The sequence below is a fragment of the Octodon degus genome, unplaced genomic scaffold, assembly GCF_000260255.1.
Source record: "Octodon degus isolate 3935 unplaced genomic scaffold, OctDeg1.0 scaffold00166, whole genome shotgun sequence".
Classification (NCBI taxonomy): Eukaryota; Metazoa; Chordata; class Mammalia; order Rodentia; family Octodontidae; genus Octodon; species Octodon degus.
In genome coordinates, this window is record NW_004524742.1 from 4,150,653 (window position 1) to 4,167,825 (window position 17,173).

The 17,173-nt window shown below is 42.2% G+C and overlaps 1 protein-coding gene across 1 annotated transcript in view; it reads left to right on the top strand.

Annotated features, from left to right (window-relative positions):
• The window catches only part of Scg5 (secretogranin V), a 58,270-nt gene extending 41,535 nt beyond the window's left edge, over positions 1-16,735 (top strand). The window contains exons 3-6 of the mRNA XM_004643122.2: positions 3,473-3,622; positions 6,472-6,581; positions 13,084-13,137; positions 16,432-16,735. Of these exons, the coding sequence (XP_004643179.1) occupies positions 3,473-3,622; positions 6,472-6,581; positions 13,084-13,137; positions 16,432-16,527 (410 nt within the window). The 3' untranslated portion in view covers positions 16,528-16,735. The remainder of the gene's footprint in view (positions 1-3,472; positions 3,623-6,471; positions 6,582-13,083; positions 13,138-16,431) is intronic.
• Positions 16,736-17,173: the final 438 nt, after the last annotated feature.

The following is a 17,173-nucleotide window of genomic DNA, read 5'->3' on the forward strand; positions in this document are numbered from 1 at the left end:
AAGGACAGGGGTTCAACCCCCAGCACCACATGCCATCTGGGCCTCACCCCCGGGTGCGCTGAGCCAACCACTGAGGCCAGGCGTGGTGGCTCATGCCTGTACTCCCAGCAGTGAGGAGGATGAAAAGAAGGATCACTATGTGCCTGAGCTGTGTAGTGAGACCTGTACCAAATACATAAAAAAGAAAAAAGACAGAAAAGCGCTTGTGCTCTAGCAGATCTACCTGGTTCTAAACATCTGTTCCTGCCTCACAAGTGCTGCATTCATTTTCATGGCACTGGTTCACAGAGGTAAACAGAGCCTTGGCAGGCCGTGCACAGGGAAGCTGTGTTTGCTTCCTTCATTAATTACTAATGGGGCATTAAGGCGTGTACTCCCCCTTGAGCCAAGTTGGGTAGTTCCTGGTACTTAATATTAGGGTGCTTTCAAAAGTTGAGGCAGGTATTGACATGCTATGGACCGTGCCCTGTAGCTAGCACAGTGGCGGCTCCAGTGCCAAGGCTACACAGAGCCTCACACACAGCAGGACCGAGGGAGCTGACGCGTCGCTGCAGTTTCTGCAGCTTTTGGTTAACAGAGGGTAACAAGTATGTGTCCATGGGCACCTCTGAATGCAACCATCACAAGCCGTGAGAAAGATACAGAAAGCTCAAAAATAAATGCCAAATCGGTGCAATAAGATTAGCCAGCTAATAAAAGAAATAGGAATGAAAATGCGAGCCATGCATTACACAGCATTTAGTGTCCAATTACACAATTAAAACACACAAAAAATGTATATCCTTGGACATGTCAGTTTACATGGCATCAAAATGGCAAAGTAGAAAGAGAAATATGAGACTAACAGATGCTTCCTGGTAGTAGTAGATTTTAACACGGAGCCATCAGATTATCATAAAGTGTGCACAAAGATGAAAGAATACAATCAACAATATTGAGTAATTGGTCCTATTTAGGCATTTTTGGATTATATAAAATATTTTCAATATTTACAAGAAAAAACTTACAAAACATGAGCTGTAATCTATAAAGACAATGTCTCTCCTGAAGGCAGATATTTGGAAGCTACTTATTCTCATCACTAAGTAATGAAATAAAATAGAAGCACACACAAGAAATCTCTCTTGGTGTGTCCGACTCTGAGTGCCAGAGGACTTGGGGAAGACAAGCTTTGTCTTCTTTTTTTGTTTTGTATTTGTATTTTGTATTTGTATTAACTTCAGTCATAATAAATGGAGAGAGTACTACGAAGTCATTTCAAAAAGGCAATATGATTCAGGGGACACTGAGACCCAGTCATGATCTTACTGAATATGTTTACACTCCCCTACACCCCACCAAAAAAATGTCAATCTAGCAGGAGTTGGCTCAACCCAAAATACTGAAACAAGTGCCCGTTCTTATCCAGGGCGAAGGGAGCCTCATGTGGCTGAACTTGGACATTCCGGCCAAAGGGCAAAATCTTTCTGTGACAGTGAAAGCATGACATTATATCCCCTGGATTTAGTTCTAATTTTATTCCTCCCAAGTCACCTTCTGGTTCTGAGCTGGCCTTTCGTGTTTACAACTGAGTACAAGGTCTCTGTAAGACAGCTCTGTGCATGGAGTGGCTGTGTCCCAGTGGTGTTGATAAACATGAATTCCTCCCAAGATGTGCCTCCCTCTGCTGTGGGAAAAGGAAGCTTATATGATGTTAAAGCTATACAAAGACACTGGCATGTATGTTTTATGTAGAGTAAATCAAATTCTGCGCTGTGAGCTGTTAATACTCATTTCTGGGTCTCGGGCTCCAAGAAGGGTTTGATATGCATGAGGCGCTTGGGCATTTGTCGGAGGCAGGAGATAACTGAAAAAAGACAGAATTATTTAACAAATGCTGGTGAGATTGTAGATAAACTATTTTCCATACATTAAAATAAATAACATAAATTAAAGTTAATTTGAAAAATAGAAAAACTAAATCTGTGTTTTAAACATTGTTTGAGCAAAAGAAAGGTTGTAGTACCTCTGAAGAGACAGTGTTGCAAGTTTAGATCAAGGAGAAATCACAAGAGAAAAAGCAATCTGGCTATGAAAATATTAAAAACTTATGTTGGCAAAATATAATAACCACCAGGATTAAAAGTCAGACAGCATGGGAAATGCGTGCAGAAAGTGCGAAGCCAAATGCCTGGTGTATTTATTATGTGAAAGGCTTGAACAAATTGATAAAAGAAACATTATAATTCTAAGAGTATAAACAGACAAGTCATAAAAAGAAATTAAACGTAGTAAATAAACAAGGGAAAAGTACTTGACTGAGCTGATAATCAAAGACATTCAAAAGGGTAACTTTCTGAAATCACTGTTTTATTAATTTTTTCTAAATTTAAGTTAGCAAATAAAATTCAATTTTATTTTTATAAAGCCCAGTGCTGGTAAGGATGTTGTAAAAATAGTATTCTCATATTTTGTTGGTGGTATTTTATAAATTAGTATGTCCCTTTTGGAAAACATTTGGCAGTACAATATCATGAGCCATAAAAAATGTTTATGGCTTTGACCCAGTAATTGGACTGCTGGGAATTCATCCTGAGAAAGATGAATCCAAAATATGGAAAAAATTAAAAGGCCTAAAATAAACTGGGAAACACTAACTTCTTCACGATAGGGGAATGGTTAATATGTCGTGCTACAATAATTGGATAAAAACTACAGCCATTAGCAACTTTACAGGCATAGACAACTGCAGGCAAATGGAAAGATTCTTGTGCTTTAATATAAAATGAAAGACTAAATATCTGCATGAAAAGATACTGAAAAGAAAAAAATTGTATGAAATACAATAAGTTTTAAGTGACTGAGTTAGTGATCTCTAGCCCTGACATTTTGTAATATTGGGGGCTGAACCCAGCGGGATTCAACATCCCCAGGTCTTTTTTTGTTTTCAGATAGGGTCTTGCTAAATTGTCAATGCTGGCCTTGAACTTTTGATTGTCCTACCTCAGGCTCCCAAGTAGCTAGGGTTGCAGTCATCTGACAGAGTGCTTGGCTCCTTACCAGTGTCCCCCTCCTGTTCCTTCAGTGGGCCATTGCCTCCCTATCTGTCCCCATCCCTCTCCCATCTCCATGCCCAGCGTCAGGCATCTCATTCATCTGTATCAGTGCCATACAAGTTCCAGTCAGCCGAGAAGCCCTCCCTCCCCACCAGCCTCGGGACACCTTCTCACTCCATGCCCCTGGAATGCTAAAACTGTCTTAACATTTCTATTACAGCATGGATACAATCTGCCTTGTGTGTAAATATACAGAATGTGCCTGTTTCTATAGCTGAATTTCTGAACCTCTAGAGGGTAGGAAACTGTTTCATTTATTTTTCTGTCGCACAGCATGGGGCATAGTGCTTTACCTGTATGGTGTGAGTGCCAGACGGAATACAAGCCAAAATGAACTTAACCGCACTGCGATGAATGTGCTTTTGATTTCCTGGCAGGTGGAGCTCATGAAGGTCTGCAGCACTTGGGTCCTTTTGGCAACATCCCCAACATTGTGGCAGAGTTGACTGGTGACAACATTCCTAAGGACTTCAGTGAAGATCAGGGCTACCCTGACCCTCCAAATCCCTGTCCAGTTGGCAAAACAGGTAAAGGACATACCTTTGGGTTACTATGGACAGTAAAGGGAATTGGGGAGGAAACTGGAAATTCTAACATGGGCTACAAAGCAGGCTCTCTCTTTAGGAAGGTGCACGTGTTATCACTTAGTGTGGCCTTTTCTGTCTTCCATGGGTGCAAAGCCCCATCTTAAGGTGGAACAACAACAAAAGTAGATGGATGGGATCACACTAATGTGGAGCTGCTGGCCCAGGATGGTGGGAAAACCTGAGTCACTGCCTGGCTTCAGTTGTTTCAGCCATGTTTTGTGTGTGTGCAGGTAGGGTTTGGGATGGGTAGGGAAGAAACCCAGCTCAGGCTGGACAGCAGCAGTCTCCAGGGGTGGCCGATTAGGTTGATTAGAGTAGTGTAATGCTGCGTTCCCAAAGTGTGACCCTGCCTGGCCTCGGCCAGAAACTTATTAGTGATGCAAAGCTTCATGACTTCTCCCGGATTCACTGAATTAGTAGTGCAGTGTGGTGACCATCCCTCCAAGGGATTCTGCTGTGAGAGTCTGAGACCTGCTGTTATAAGAGAAAGAAAGCAACTCAGAATTTTAACCAAAGGATCTGAGTCCTACTATTAACTACAGCACATCCCTTCACTTCCTTGGGCCTCTGTCTCCTCCTGCATCAAAGGATTGCCTTAACGAAACACACAGTGCAGTTCTAGCCTGAAAAGGAAAGCAGAATACAATCCAGCTAGTTTTGTGCACCTGAGGACCTGAGAGCTAAACAATCCACGTGAACTGGTGGAGGTAGAGAGAGTCCCAGCTCTGTTTGCATATTGTCTGCTCTTCCCTTTGCTATTTTCCCACTAATCCAATACCTTGCACATCATTTGTTCTACTACAGTTGGTAAACTAAAAGGAAAATAACTTGCCAAATGTAGCCATTATTTATGTGAAGTGCTTGAGGAGACCTGACTCAGGGAATTGTGTGTGATACGTACAGAGACACTGGCCTCAGGGCTGGGATGACGATGCTAGGGCACATGTGTAGACTCCAGATCTCCAGGTGCCAGAGCAGTGTTTTATCTCAATGTCTGTTTCAACCCACTCAGAGGTACCTGGGAAGCAGGTATGAAAGGTTGCAGATGGCCACAGGCAGCTGCTAGAACTCTCTGTCCAGTACACCTTTCCTACATGATGATTGTTTTAGAGGAAAAAAAGTAGAAATAGCTCAGTGAAAAATGGGGAACCACCTTCAAGCCGCTTTGAGGATTCGTCCAGAGTGTGAAAGCCTTCCTCACTACCTCCAAGTTGCTAAGAGCAGAGTCTTCATGCCTTAGGCTTCTGGAAGCTTCTACTCAGTCCCCAAACCATATCTTGACTAATTTTAAATAGATTTCCTTTCAGTATTGACTTGGAAGCATGATCATCTCTTTGAAAAGTGACCCTCTACCCGTCTCTGCAGCATTGTACAAAATTTGCCACCTCTTCTCTATCTTTCCCTTTTTTTCCCCTGCAGGAAGTGGATTTAGTTGATCTTAGGGGCTAAACCCAAGAATGCACTGAATGCACTACCATCAAGCTGCACGCTTCTCATGTTTGCTTTGAGAGAAGGTCTTGCTAAGTTTCCCAAGTTAGGTTCAAATGTTGTGATCCTCCTGCTTCAATCTCCCAAGTAGCTAGGATTACAAGAATGCACCAGTGTGTCATGATTTCCCTCTTTCTAAAGCAATGTAAAGCATATTAGAATGGTAAAAAGGACTCATTTTTAGAGCATCACACCTAGTGAGAGCTTTTAGCTAGGTCTTAGCTAATAGTAGCACCCTAGAGATAACCTTCTTTCTTTGATTTAAATTGAAAAAAATATATATAATAAGTAAATAAATACAAAATACACTTTGTCACTAAGTGAAATCACACAATAGTCATTCAAAGGGAATGGTGGGGAGGAGACTAAAATATATTACAAGCTTGAGTATCTGGTGCTTCCTACATGATCATCTGTCTTCCTCATAGCAACTTTGTAAGTGTTTGATTATTTGCATCTGACATGAATAAGTAGCCACAAAGAAGGTAGGCTAACTTTCCCCAGGGCAGAACGGGGCTTCAGTCCTTGAGCTCTGGTCTGACACCAAAGGGATAGCCATTACTACTATAACATATAGCATCAAGCCCTAAGGGTTACTGTTCTTATTTTATAATATACTTCCTCAAAGCTGCTAACGTGTTTTCTAAAGAGTTTCCCCAGGAGAAAATAGAGAATGATGTGGAATGGAAGTATACTCGTTACAAAAATAATTTCTGTTATAACAGATAAAATATTCTAGTAACTCAACACAAAGGAAATTAATTTCTCACTTGTGCATGAGGCTCTGCCAGGAGTGGGTGAGGGGAAGGAAGGTGGTTGGTTTGGCACTATAAATTCCCATCTTTGCACTGATGCCCACCAAGCCCTCAGTGGTACCATGCAGCATGTAGACTGCAGATGATGGTGAGGGGTGGAGAACAGAGTGTCACAGGAGGTTTCTATGGGCCAGGCCTGGAAGTGGGATACATTATGTCTGTCCACATTCAGTTAGACCCAACTCAGGTCTATGGCTCCACATGAACACAAAACAAGGTGGGGAAATTAGCCTTGTTGTATGCCAAGGAGGAAAAAGAAGTGGAGTTAGTGGACAGCCAATAGGTCAGATCTTTGCTACAGGATTGGAAGGTGGGTTAAACATTCCATTAAACAGGGAGATTGACTCCACAAAGAACAGGGACTGGGAGAGGTTGATAGTAGTACACTCACTAACTTTTGTATGTCTAGATGTTTTTGATGAATTAACTCAGAATAACAATCAATGCCTTGGCCATTCATCAAAACCCTTTGGCTGTTTGCAGCAGATGACGGATGTTTGGAAAACACCCCTGACACAGCAGAGTTCAGTCGGGAATTCCAGTTGCACCAGCACCTTTTTGATCCAGAGCATGACTACCCAGGCTTGGGCAAGTGGGTAAGTCCAGATGGAGCTGCTAGTGGCCTTGCATATGATCCTCTGAAGGCACTGATGGAAGAGACAAGTACTGGGGGTGGAGGGAGAGAAGAAAAAATATTTGGAAGCTCAGTTTTCATGAAATCTCTGGCTGAGAGGGACTTAAAGTGACTATCATCCCAAACCACACTCATGCACCTCGGCAGCAATATATCAAAATCATCCAAAGAAAGCATAGCCTAACAAGATCACACCCCTCTCTAGTCTTTGGGGACTTCTGCTCTGGTCTACTCCACATTGGGGTCATAATACATTCTCACACCTTACCAGTTTCTCATGCATCCATGAAATTTTGTCAAAGTGATTTTTAAGAAAAACATACAGAGAAAGCTTGCAAATTTGATCTTTGGGCTAAGGGAGATAGCCCATTCCTTTAGAGTAATGGAGAATCAAGGAAAAAGGATAGAGACAGTCATATGTAATTCTGCTTCGCAGAAAGAAAAAAGATTTCTACATATGAAGCAGTGAGCTTGTGGTCAGTCTCAGGCAGTATATACAGCAGTCAGTTAGGGGAGTTGCTTATAAGCACTGTGAAAGAGAAATGGCCAATGGGCACTGATGTGCTAAAAACACATCTTGCCAACCTGCCTTCCTTTACCTGACAGCATCATTCATTTACTTGCAAGCCTGATGAGAATGAAATGGGCATGGTGCATTGGACTTCAGGAACATATTTGACAAGATCCTTTACCATCTCCTATTGGAAGAGGTAGAGCCATGCAGCCTAAGCAACAGAATATGACCAAAAGGGAGCTTATTAAAGAACGCATGTCGATAAGGAGTGAGATTTTGCACAGTGTTCTGCTTGTCTCAGCCCTACCCCACTCCAAATTTTTACCAATGCTTGCAATAAAATTATAGAGCATGTACTTATCAGATTCTCAGAGGATGGTACAGAATGGGAAGGACTGGATGACACAGTGGAAATTCAAGAACATCCCAACAGGAGGGAACAGCGAGTCAAACAAGATTAAAATTGAGTGGGGATATGGCTGGGTTCCTAGGGTTAGGCCTATGTAATCAAATGGGGACACCATGTGAGAAAAGGAGAACATTTCAGAGAGTTACTTCTCATGTAAGAGTGGGTGGCTGTATGTCTGCAGAGTAAGAGAACGAGTGTGGTGGATGAGCACAGAGCAGGTACTCCTGGCCACCTAGGGCCTCCATCCACTCTTAGCCCTGAAACCTCAAAAGTGAACACCCCCATTCTTCTGATCAGTTTCATGGCAAATATTAGCAAGAACTGGTTTGTGGATCCATTTTCAAATCTACATGGTAAATAAACAGAAAAATGCCTCCAGTCTTTCAAATAGAGACTGTAATTGTGAAAGACTTCTATCAAAGTTGTCTTGATAGCATGTTAGACAATGAAGTAAAAGAAGAAACTATGGAGAGGAAGAAATATAGGTAGCAACTCTAGTTATAATGGTTATAATTATGTGAAGAAAAGTGAGAATCTATGACATTTCAAGGCAGAGAGACTAACTGGAATTGTTATCTGACATAAATGTAACAAGAAGAAGAAAGAAGAGAGATTTTAGGTCTATATAAAATAGATGATAATTAACTTTTCCTATGAAGGCATTTTAAAAAGATGGGAGAGGAAGACAGGGAGGAGAGGAAGGAAAGGAGCAGAGAGAAGGAGGGGAAGACCAAAAGATCACAGAGGAGCACTCTGGGGGAAGGAATCTCAAGAGATGGGCAAAGTATTGCCAAAGTATGGAAGCAAGGAACAAGTAGAAGAATACTGAGCCTGCTCAACAAGGTGTAAAGGGAAAGAGAAGGTCCTGAGACTGTTTCCTTCAGGTGCTGTGCTTTGCACTTAGTATACCATACTCATAAAGACATGGGGTTGATTTTCCAATAGTTTACAGTCTTGTGATTCATTTATGGGCAATGAGAATCTTCTCAGCTTTGGTTTTTGCTGTACTAAGAGGGCTGGGTGCAATTGCTGAGGAACATGGAAGCCAAGGAAAAGGGTGATCCAGCGCTGGGGGCCATGGTGCCTGATGGTTACAGTGGCTGCCTAGAAAGTCCAAGCTCTAATAAGGGCAGCCCCAAGTCTCAGGTGGGAATGTATCCAGCTTAACTGGAGGCTCAACATGAAAAAAAAAAAGGGAAAACATCCAAGTGAGGGCAGAGAGCCCAGATGGTGGTGTGGAGTGGGAAACTTCTCTCTTTCCAATTCTTCTTACCTCTTCCTGAAAACCTTTACAAGTGTTTCTCACCAAGTTCCACTCACTCTCAGAACTTGATAGGACCATCCACCATCTGTCTCTTTCTTTGCTTCCTTCTCAAAATAGTGATCTGAGTTTCTCTCAATCATTCCCATTTTCTGCCTCCATCACAGCTAAAAACTAGAACTTAGGACCATATGAAAGAGACAATCACAGATCAGTGGTCAACACAATGTTTACGCAATTTTTGTCATCTGTAACTATGTTTGTTTTAACTTGTTTCCTTTTTTATTTTCTCATTACCACCTAGTAGTGAACCAGATTTGCTTGGTCTTCATATCAGAGTGTGAACTGAGTATATCTCATTTTTCTAAGCTGGGATTCGTAGACCTTCTTCTATATTTATATAGAGTGGTAATTTCACACTTGTCTTTAACTCAACCATTCTTTAAGTTAACAAAGTAACAATCATCTTTCACAACAAAACCACATACAAGTCCATTTCCTTTTTTGCTACTAACATGTCTCTGTTTTTGACATTAGCCAGAGCTGAGCTGTATCCTTAGCAATGATTCACATGTTATAAATATCAGTCTGTCATGTTTCCCCATGTCTCCCTCTTTGTTAATGTATCAAGACACAGTTATTAAATGTACGTCATATGCCTTCTGGGCCCTGTGTTAGATATGAAGATATGCCAAGGAATCATAATTGCATTACACAATACAGCAGTAAATAGTAGTGTTTACAGAGCATGTACTACGTGCCAGATGCTAGGCTAAATACGTTACTTTATCCAACTCAATTTGCCCATCCTCATTGCTCTCATCTTATAAGTGAGAAAATGCATGTTTCGGGAGGTAAGTGACCCACTCAGCCACACAAGGCACTAATTGGCAGAGCTGGGAATTGAACTCAGTTGTCTGACTCCAGAGCGCCTTAAAAATTCAATAAATGACCTTTTATGCAGCAGTCCTCTCAATTGTCTCAGATGGCAAGTCCTCTTTTTAAATTGTTTTGCACACCTTTTCTTCAATAGCTGATCATATCCAGAGCTTGAACCATAGGAGAAATGGGGGCAGGACTCCTCTTTGACTGTATTGCCTAACCTCAACATGTCTGAAGTCCACTGTTTGGGTTTGTCTCAAGTTTCTATGAGATAAGACTAAAGTTATACAACTTAAGTTATACAAAATATTATATGAAAGATTGCTTTTTAGTTGACATATAGTTATTGTCCTTATTTATGGAGTATAATGTAACATTTTAATCTACATATACACTGTGTAACTAGCATATCCATTGTCTTAAACATTGATCATTTCTTTATGTAGGAAGATTTGAAAATTCTCTTTGCCATGTTTTCAAGTGTACAATTAATTGTTGTTAAACATTTAATTAAACTTCTACATATTTAGGCCTTTTTGATACTTTTATTAGCACTTTAGGGTGTTTGTTTGGTACCAGGAATTGAATTCAGGGCCTTGTGCTTGCCAGGCAGGCACCAAACCACTGAGCTAAATGCTCAAACTATTCTTAGGACTCTATACTGGGTAAGCACATGATATCATTTTGTCCTGTGATGTTGGCATTAACTTTATTTTTTTGTTAAAAGTCATGTTCACTGTACTCCTCAGGTATAAAATCCTCATTTCCTCTTTGAAATCAGCAGTTAGTCTGTAAGAAAATGCCTTGAGACTGCGGAAACGCTCTGCTCCCTGCTAAACTTTTAACCTACACGTTTATCATCCATAGCTGATGTTTACCAGAACCAGTTATAAGTAGGATGGTTTCAGAATGGCTGTTTTTCTTACTCTCATATTTTTATTCTTTTTGTAAGTGTCCCCTGCTTATCCTTGCCCCCCACTTCTCAATCACACATCTATCAATGTGCTCATTTATCTAGTATGGGCTCATGAATTCCTGTTATTAATTTTGATGCTCAACTGTCCCAATGTGGCCAGGCAGAGACACTTCTGACTGCCTTCTTTCCCTGTGTCATGACTCCATCAGTGTTGATGACTTCCTTACCTTCTGATCTCGTGAGATATTTCCACTTCATTCATCCTTACACTTGCCTGCCTTACCTCAGCCTCCCACTCCTCCCACCCAAGTTCCACTTAGGAGTGCAATTTGAAACTAGGAACTAGGAAGTGCCCCCAATTTTTTTTTTTTAATTTATGTATTTGGTACAGGGCCTCGCTATGCAGCTGGGACTCATAGTGAGCCTCCTGTTTTAGACTCCTTGGAGCTGGGATTAAGGTGTGCACCCCCACACCTGGATTCTATGGCCCACTTGCTCAGTGTACTGGGGCGGGGTAGGCAGGACATGTGGTACTGGGGATTGAACCCCAGTCCTTGCTCTTGCCAGGCGGGCACTTAGTCTGCTGAGCTATCTCCCTGGCCCTTCCAAAATCTTGATGGTGCAATGGAAAGCCCTCATCATGAATTTAAACCTGCGACTTACATAGAAAGCAGGCTTATTGCTCCCCAAGGAATCAGCAATGAATGGGTGTTGGAAGTGATCACTGGCTCCCCTTGTTCATTTTGCATACTTAGTCTAGACCCACACTGCTCTTGCCAACCCCAGGCAAGAATAGGGCTAATGGAGAAGGCCCAGCCACTTTGCTGCAGGGGGGAGAAGCATTCATCTACTTATCTTAATCCTAGCTCTCGGTGGAATGCCAGGACCATCTTTGAGACAAAGACTTGCCAGACCTTTTGTATTTCTTTTTGAATGAAGGCTTTTACAGATGTAATCTGCTCTACAACCTACAGGGCATGAAAATGCTGCTGCCTTTTCCCTGGCGGCCCAGCAGAAACTGCGCCAAGGATGATTGGCAGTCTACCCCATGGCACCAGCTCCCAGGCCCCCCTGCGCTCTGCCAGCTCAGGCAGCTGGACCAGGCTGCGCGCTGTTCTCGCCCTCTTCCTGCACAGCCTCGGTTCCCTGGCTAGGACGCCAACGTGCAGAACGCGCTCTGTGCACCAGACGCTGTTTACGTTCGCAGACTGGAGGGAACAAGTCCACGGCAGTGCCCATGCCTGCCTGCCTTGTCTGCCTTGAGACAGTGTTCGTTCCTCAGCTGGGCAGAGTACTCGCGGCCAGTACTCCCACTGCCAGTCTGGGCGGTGCAGGCCCCTTGGCTGCTGGGGCGGCCTCCCTGCAGAGTTGGGGCCAGCTGAGGGCTAAGCGCAGTGAATCGCAAGCGGGGGCGGATTTCACTGCCTGTGAAAATGGGGAAGCTCAGCTTGTACTCGGCATTTCCACGATCACACCTACAACTAAGGAAGAACGCAAACCACCTTCGTAGCTAGAGAGCTCAGAGATACACGTGCGATGTCAGCCTGAGCCTCACCAGGACTGTCTCATTTCTCCCTTTCTTCTTTTATTTTCTAAGTCAGTATCAAGGTATCTTCTTTAGCTGAGGTTGACCTGCCTCTTCTATGCATTATTTCTTTCTCTGAGTAAAAAAAAAAAAAAAAAGAAAAAAGAAAAAAGAAAAAAAGAAAAAAATCTAATGTAACAGCACAAGTAAAGCACCCGATTCTACCTTCAGGTTTAGCATTCTGTCTTTTATAATCTCAATAGATGGAAAATGTGCTGAACATGTGTCTGATACTCCAGCGCTCGTTTAAGTCCGCTCTGTGTTTGCAATGCGGCAATGTGTGGAAACACTTACACAAGCTGCGGCAACAGAGCCCTTTTTCTCCCCCACCAACATAGCTCACCCTTCTGCCAAGAAGAGTTTTGGCAGTTTTTAAAAGGTTTACTCTATTAAAAATGTTATAGACCAAATGATTTTCCAATTGTCTTGACTGGGGCCCCTGACTTCAGCCCCAGAAGAGAGGGTGCAGAAGCTATAGGGCCTTGTTTGTTTACACAAAGAATTGTTGTCAATTCTCAGACACTGCTCCAGAGAACAGTTCATGTGTACTGTTCATGAAAAGGGAGTTTGATATTGAGATAAAATTATTTATTTTAAACAAAGGCTGTTCAAAGTGAGGCGATGGGTTTCCAGATCCCTTGTGTTTTATAAAATGCCATATTTTCCTGTTTATGTGATTGTTGATGACACTGTGTGCCTCGGGGCCCTGCAGAGGGCTTTATGAAAGCTGCACTTGTGGTCTATCTTCCTGACATGACATTCCTTTCATCTAGCTTTGTTTCCAAAATATGTGTATGCAAATATCCAGGGGACACACCAAGCATTGCTTTTAAAATAGACATTCACCAAATTTGATCCATACTTCTGCTTATGTGTTTTCTTTTCTCCCCACTCTAGAACAAGAAACTCCTTTATGCGAAGATGAAGGGAGGACAGAGGCGGAAGCGGAGGGTAACACTCACTGGCTGGGCTGTTTGGGGGGAAAACTCATGTTTACTGAGTGGGGCACTTGACAAGTGGGAGCCGCCAGCTGTTGGCGGGTGGCAGAATCCTGACCCGTGCAGTGCTGAGGGCTGAGCAGAGGTCTTGCGTGACTGGGGCCACACCTAAAGCATCTGCCCTTGACTTCTAGGATAACTTCCCCAAACTTTAGCACATAATTTTTAGTGAAATGCCCAGTTTTGTGTTGATTCCATCCCTCCTTTCGATCAGAGGATGTATGGGAGGGTGGGCGGGAGATGTAGGCAGTGCCTGCATCTTGCCTTCCTTCAAAGCGTCTGCAGGCCAGCAGGTGAGCCCACAGACACACCTGCACCCACTACCTAGAAACACAAGACAGGGGTTAGAAAGTGTCCAACTGTGTGCTCCAAGCCATCATTATAAAGGACTGTGGGAGCAACAGACTAGATGGCAAACCTCTTTTCTCCCAGCTCTCTTTCCTCTTGGCCCAGCCAAACTGATGCAGAATTCCCTCCATCTGTCATATTCGTTTGCTGACTGCTATGTATGTGGCTTTGCCTTGTGTAAAGCTGAATGCTAAATTTGTCGTGGATTTCCAATGCATTTTGTGGCTCTAAAATAGTGATCAATGTCCATTCTGCTAATGGACACTGGTGTTTTATAGAAAGGCCTGGACACTAGCCTTTTCCTTGACCAGATTGGAAGGGCTGGGGGAGAGGGAAGCTCATGGTTACATAGTAAATTGCCATAAGATAGTAACCATGTTAGTTAGTTAAAATATGCTAAGCAAAACATATCCTAGGCCACTAACCACTTATTCATGTAACAAGTACCTGAATCCTGGCAAAACTGGGGAATCTGGACAGTGGCAACTATGCTTGTCCTGAAGAGTTTTGCCAAATTTAGGAGTGCCTTAAGAGTGTGGATTTCAGGTCTTAGCATTAATCCTCTGGCTGCTGTGCACAGAAGACTGACCTGCAGCTGACTTGCTATGTGAGAAGCAGAGAGTTGTTACATCTGGACTCAGATATTGTTTGGGAGAATTAACAGGATTATGAGTGGTTTTCACTGATGTCTGCAGCTTCCAATGGCAGATGGCGACAGGAAGAATCTACAATGCTTTTGAGAGAACATCAAGAAATTCTATTCTAGGAGTGCAGAATACACATAATTTACCAGGATGATGGCTTGCACATCTCCCTAAGGCACAGAGGGGACATTTCCAAATAAGACCAACAATTGACCTCACATGAATAACTCAGCATGCAGCTATGCCTTCCTGGCCCACCATGCCTTTAGCCCTGACTTGGTGAATGGCTGTGTTTCACAAGCTGGGTCACTTTTCCGTGAGACTAGTGGTTGCCAAGACTCAAAATTCTGGCTAGCACACATATTATAAAGGAATTTACTTTGGCCTTAACTCCCTCCACATAGGAAAGGCTTAGAATTTAGGAAATTAAAGTTCACACTGACCCAAAGGTATCAAATTCTTCCTATTCTCAGGCCATAAGACCCATTCTTAGGCCATAAGCCATGTTTCTCTAGAGTACTGAGAAAGCACAAATTGCCTCGCCCCCAAATCAGACCTTAGATGGTGTCCCCATCTTGCTTGAAGACCTTAGCCACCTCCTCAAGACCATGAATCAATATAAAGAAATTATAGTCTTGCTTTTTAAAAAATATAAGCACATCCTCCTGATGGAGCTAATCATCTGCTGAGGGTGTCGAGGACACACCAAAGCGAGGATCTCCAGGGGTTCTTCTAGCTGTGAAAAGGGAATGGTGTTCTCTGTGTGAACTGACTCTGTATGCCTTGTCCTCTGCAGGCCATATGAAAACCAATGCTCATTATTAATATTATTACCCTCAAGTGTTGGATTTGATCCTGAAAGTGAAATATTTACCCAAAATATTCCTGCGACTGCATCTGTTCTTCCCTTTTCATTTTCCTCCCTTTATCTCCAGGCTTTGACATTTTCTGGATCTGGGTAGCAGGACTTTGTCCCATTATATGTGGTAAACATGAGCATCTTATATTCTAATATAGTAGGAGTTTTTGAATAAATATTATCACTAAATTTAAAAATATTTATGATATTAAATATGCTTTTTTTTCAGTCCACATTTTTCACAACCAGATTCCTTAGAATAGGCCAGATACTCTAAAGTGACAATCCCCCATAGAAAAATATTATTTTGAGTATTTTGGAAATGACATGCTACCTGAGGGCCTTTTTCACTTCATAATTCTCACCTTGCAGAATGAGTTGTATGTAAAGAGAGCTAGAAATACTAAGCTCAGGTTCAAATCCTCTTCTGGAGAGGTCTGCTAACCTTCCCAGAGAGTCACAGCAGATCCGTCCCACGGACAACAGAGACTCAGCTGTGAGTGAACTGCCTTTCTCCATTATGAGGGCTTGGTGTGTAACGGAATTGTGGGTCTTCTGTAACTACGACCTCTGTTTTGTGCCATTACCAGAAGGCAATTTAAATAAACAAATATCTTCCAATTTTTTAAAAACTTTTCCTTCCTCTGCTTGCTAAACATTATGTTCTAAAGCTTCAATTGCTAGCTCCACTCCAAACCTCAAAAAATAGGTATTAGAGAAGGAGTAGGAAAACCTTGACTCAGTTGGAATATCACTGATAAAAGATTTCAGAGCATGGAGTCCTGGACAAAAGCAAAGTAGACTTCCAGGAAGTTTCCTTCTTTTCTTCAGGTTTTGAATTTGGCCGAGGGAGGGTGCAAATCATCACACAAATGTTTGCCTTAATGAATCCCTTTGGGGGAAGCTAGCATGGAAGAATCAGTCATAACCATGGGAGGACCTGGGACCAATTTTGAGATTCTAAGTCACTTGGCCCTATTCTGTCATCTATTTCAGAACGTAGTTATTGTAAGGTAATTTAATGTTCTTCAGATCCTTAGCTAAATAGGGACACAGAATAATAATTGTCCTTCTCATAGAGCAAGAAAGTTAGTAGCAGGAACTTATTCTAGCTGGTTCATCCCAAATCTTTATGCTCCCAAATAATACATTTTCAAATGCCACATTCTAATTAATAAAGAACTCTATGGTTGTATGAATGACACGCTACTGACTTGTATTCATAAGCCACTGAATAAGCCATTAGTGCACTAGGTCACCTTTAGGTAGCTGGTGGGGAACACTGTTACCTCGTCAGTAACCCAATAGATAAGAAACCGTGGCTGTTCACTCCTCTTGTGAGATAGATGTCTACATCTGATGTTCACCTATAATGTCAAACCATCATTGCTTTCAGAGTGTCAATCCGTATCTACAAGGACAGAGGCTGGACAACGTTGTCGCAAAGAAGTCTGTCCCCCATTTTTCAGACGAAGATGAGGACCCAGAGTAAAGAAAAGATGCTCTGTGGAAGCCCAGGCTCCTCACCACTGCTGTGCATGAGTCACCAAAGCCCCTGCAAAGGGCAGCATGCTCCTGATGTAGCTGATCATGGATGAATAGCAGCTGTACTTCACTGTCCTTCACACTGATGGCTTGGCTTTCTGCTAAGTTAGAATAAGAACCCTTTTTGTTTTCATTTATGTTTTTGCTTTTTTGATGTGGATCTGCAATGAACATTAACATTAAAACGTATATGTCAAGTATAATAAAAAAACAAGACTAGGAAATGCTCAGATTTCTTGCAGTTTAAGTGGTGTTTGGGGCTGTGCTATTTTGGCCAAGTCTGCAAAAAAGCTGGCATTTGATTTTGATTATGTGTTGCATCCCGCGCCCAGGCACTGTTACACACAGGGAGTCTATGCTCACAGGAAGGATCTGACACATTGCTTTTGCAGTATCTTAGTAAATGTTTATACAAACATTAGTGTGTGAATGCAGATTTGTTATTTTTTTTTGAACATTGTAGAGAGCAATTTTCTTATGAGAACAACCTGACATACATGTTCTTGTCTGATCTTAATAGTGAAGGTATAGCAAAGGTATGAAGTAAATGGAGCAAGAATTATCACAAGTTTACAGATAGAAGAGCTGAGAGT